This window comes from Arachis duranensis, chromosome 3 (assembly GCF_000817695.3).
Source record: "Arachis duranensis cultivar V14167 chromosome 3, aradu.V14167.gnm2.J7QH, whole genome shotgun sequence".
Taxonomy (NCBI): domain Eukaryota; kingdom Viridiplantae; phylum Streptophyta; class Magnoliopsida; order Fabales; family Fabaceae; genus Arachis; species Arachis duranensis.
The window spans coordinates 33,052,944-33,054,432 of record NC_029774.3 but is presented as its reverse complement, the minus strand read 5'-3'; the positions used below and the strand labels follow the sequence as shown (position 1 = coordinate 33,054,432).

The 1,489-nt window shown below is 38.9% G+C and overlaps 1 protein-coding gene across 1 annotated transcript in view; it reads right to left on the bottom strand.

The window, feature by feature from the left end:
- Window positions 1-1,026, bottom strand: part of LOC107478582 (UDP-glucose flavonoid 3-O-glucosyltransferase 7) — a 1,845-nt gene extending 819 nt beyond the window's left edge. The window contains exons 1-2 of the mRNA XM_052258678.1: window positions 410-1,026; window positions 1-209 (exon numbers count right to left, since the gene is read on the bottom strand). The exon at window positions 1-209 is cut by the window's left edge and continues 819 nt beyond it. Of these exons, the coding sequence (XP_052114638.1) occupies window positions 1-209; window positions 410-988 (788 nt within the window). The 5' untranslated portion in view covers window positions 989-1,026. The remainder of the gene's footprint in view (window positions 210-409) is intronic.
- Between the last annotated feature and the right edge of the window lie 463 nt (window positions 1,027-1,489).

Sequence of the window (1,489 nt, the reverse complement as noted above, 5' to 3'; positions counted from 1 at the left end):
TTGTCGATCCCTGCTTCGTTTCCTCTGCTTGCTTTTTCCTCTGTCTCCCTCTTGCATAGAGAAACTGGACCCAACGACCATGCTCTTCTACCAAGCACCTTGGTGTAATGATCGGCGTAAACTGGTTCCAGTTCGTAGAAGCTGTTGGCGATCACACCGAAGCTCTTCAACTCCGATTCGTTAGAATCATCAAGCAACTTGCAGAATACCTATGTTGCACAAATACAACTACTGAGTACTGAATACTAAATACAATATATTAAACAACTTGCTAATTTAAGAAGGTGAAGATAGGTAGAAACTATGTAGAGTTATTTTCATATCAAGATGATAGTTAAAACCGTTAGATGATAATTTATTCTAATACGTTGAATTCTAATACTGTTGTATTCGACGCATAATAAGAGACCTCGTCATCTCGAGGGACTTGTGGCAACTGCATCTTGGTCAGAGTTATGTCGCCGGGAAGGTTGGGAACCAAGAAAGGTTCTGTGTAGGATGAAACCTTGTCTTGTGGCTTGTAAGTTCTGATGCAAGCGGAAACGCACAAGGGGAAGAAGCCCAACCCATGGAACACGATCCTTGGAATCCCGAATTTGGCGGCGGAGTCTGTGGTCCAAGGGAAGAACATGTCTGCAACAACACAGTTTGGATGCAGTTCTTGCAGCACTTGCTCGAATGGGTGTTGAAGGAGCACGGTGGCTTTCATGAACTTGATGAGCTTATCCGGTGCCAATGCCGATTCTGAATTCTCGCATCCTTCAGGCAAGCCAGTTTCCTCCAGTGGCGGGAACTTGATGGTTCTGAGGGTAATTTGGGATTTTCCGATGGTTCTTGAGACGAAGGGTGCGTTGTGTGTGGTGGTGACTATGGTGGATGTCACTCCTCTTGCGGCGAAGACTCTGGCTAAGTCAACGCATGGGATTATGTGACCGTTAGCAAAGAACGGGAAGAAAAGAACATGGAGTTCGCGGTTCTCCTTGCTCATTGTTGTTGCAATGTTGGTAATTTTACTATAGAATTTGGCTATGGTTTGTTCTGTTTATATATAGTAGGAGATTAAAATATTGAAGTTCCGGAGCGCGCGTTTTGCACGAGTTCAGGTTAAATATTAAATCAATTATGGTAATTTTACTATAGAATTTGGCTATGGTTTGCTCTGTTTATATATAGTAGAAGATTAAAGATTGAAGTTCCGGAGGGCGCTTTGCACGAGTTCAGATTATATATTAAATAAGGAACCAATCACATGAATAAAGGCTTTTTAAAACGTTTTTTTTAATATTTTTTAATAATTAAAATTTAATTAATATAATCGATTAAATTGTGTTATTTTTGTCAAAATTAATTAAAATTCAACCTATATAATCGATCAAACTTGTCAAAATTAGACGAAATAAATCTGTTTGACCAAAAAATCGATAAACCAAATCTTGAACCAATTTAAATTAATATTTTTATAAAAATGACTATAATACCCCTATTATAG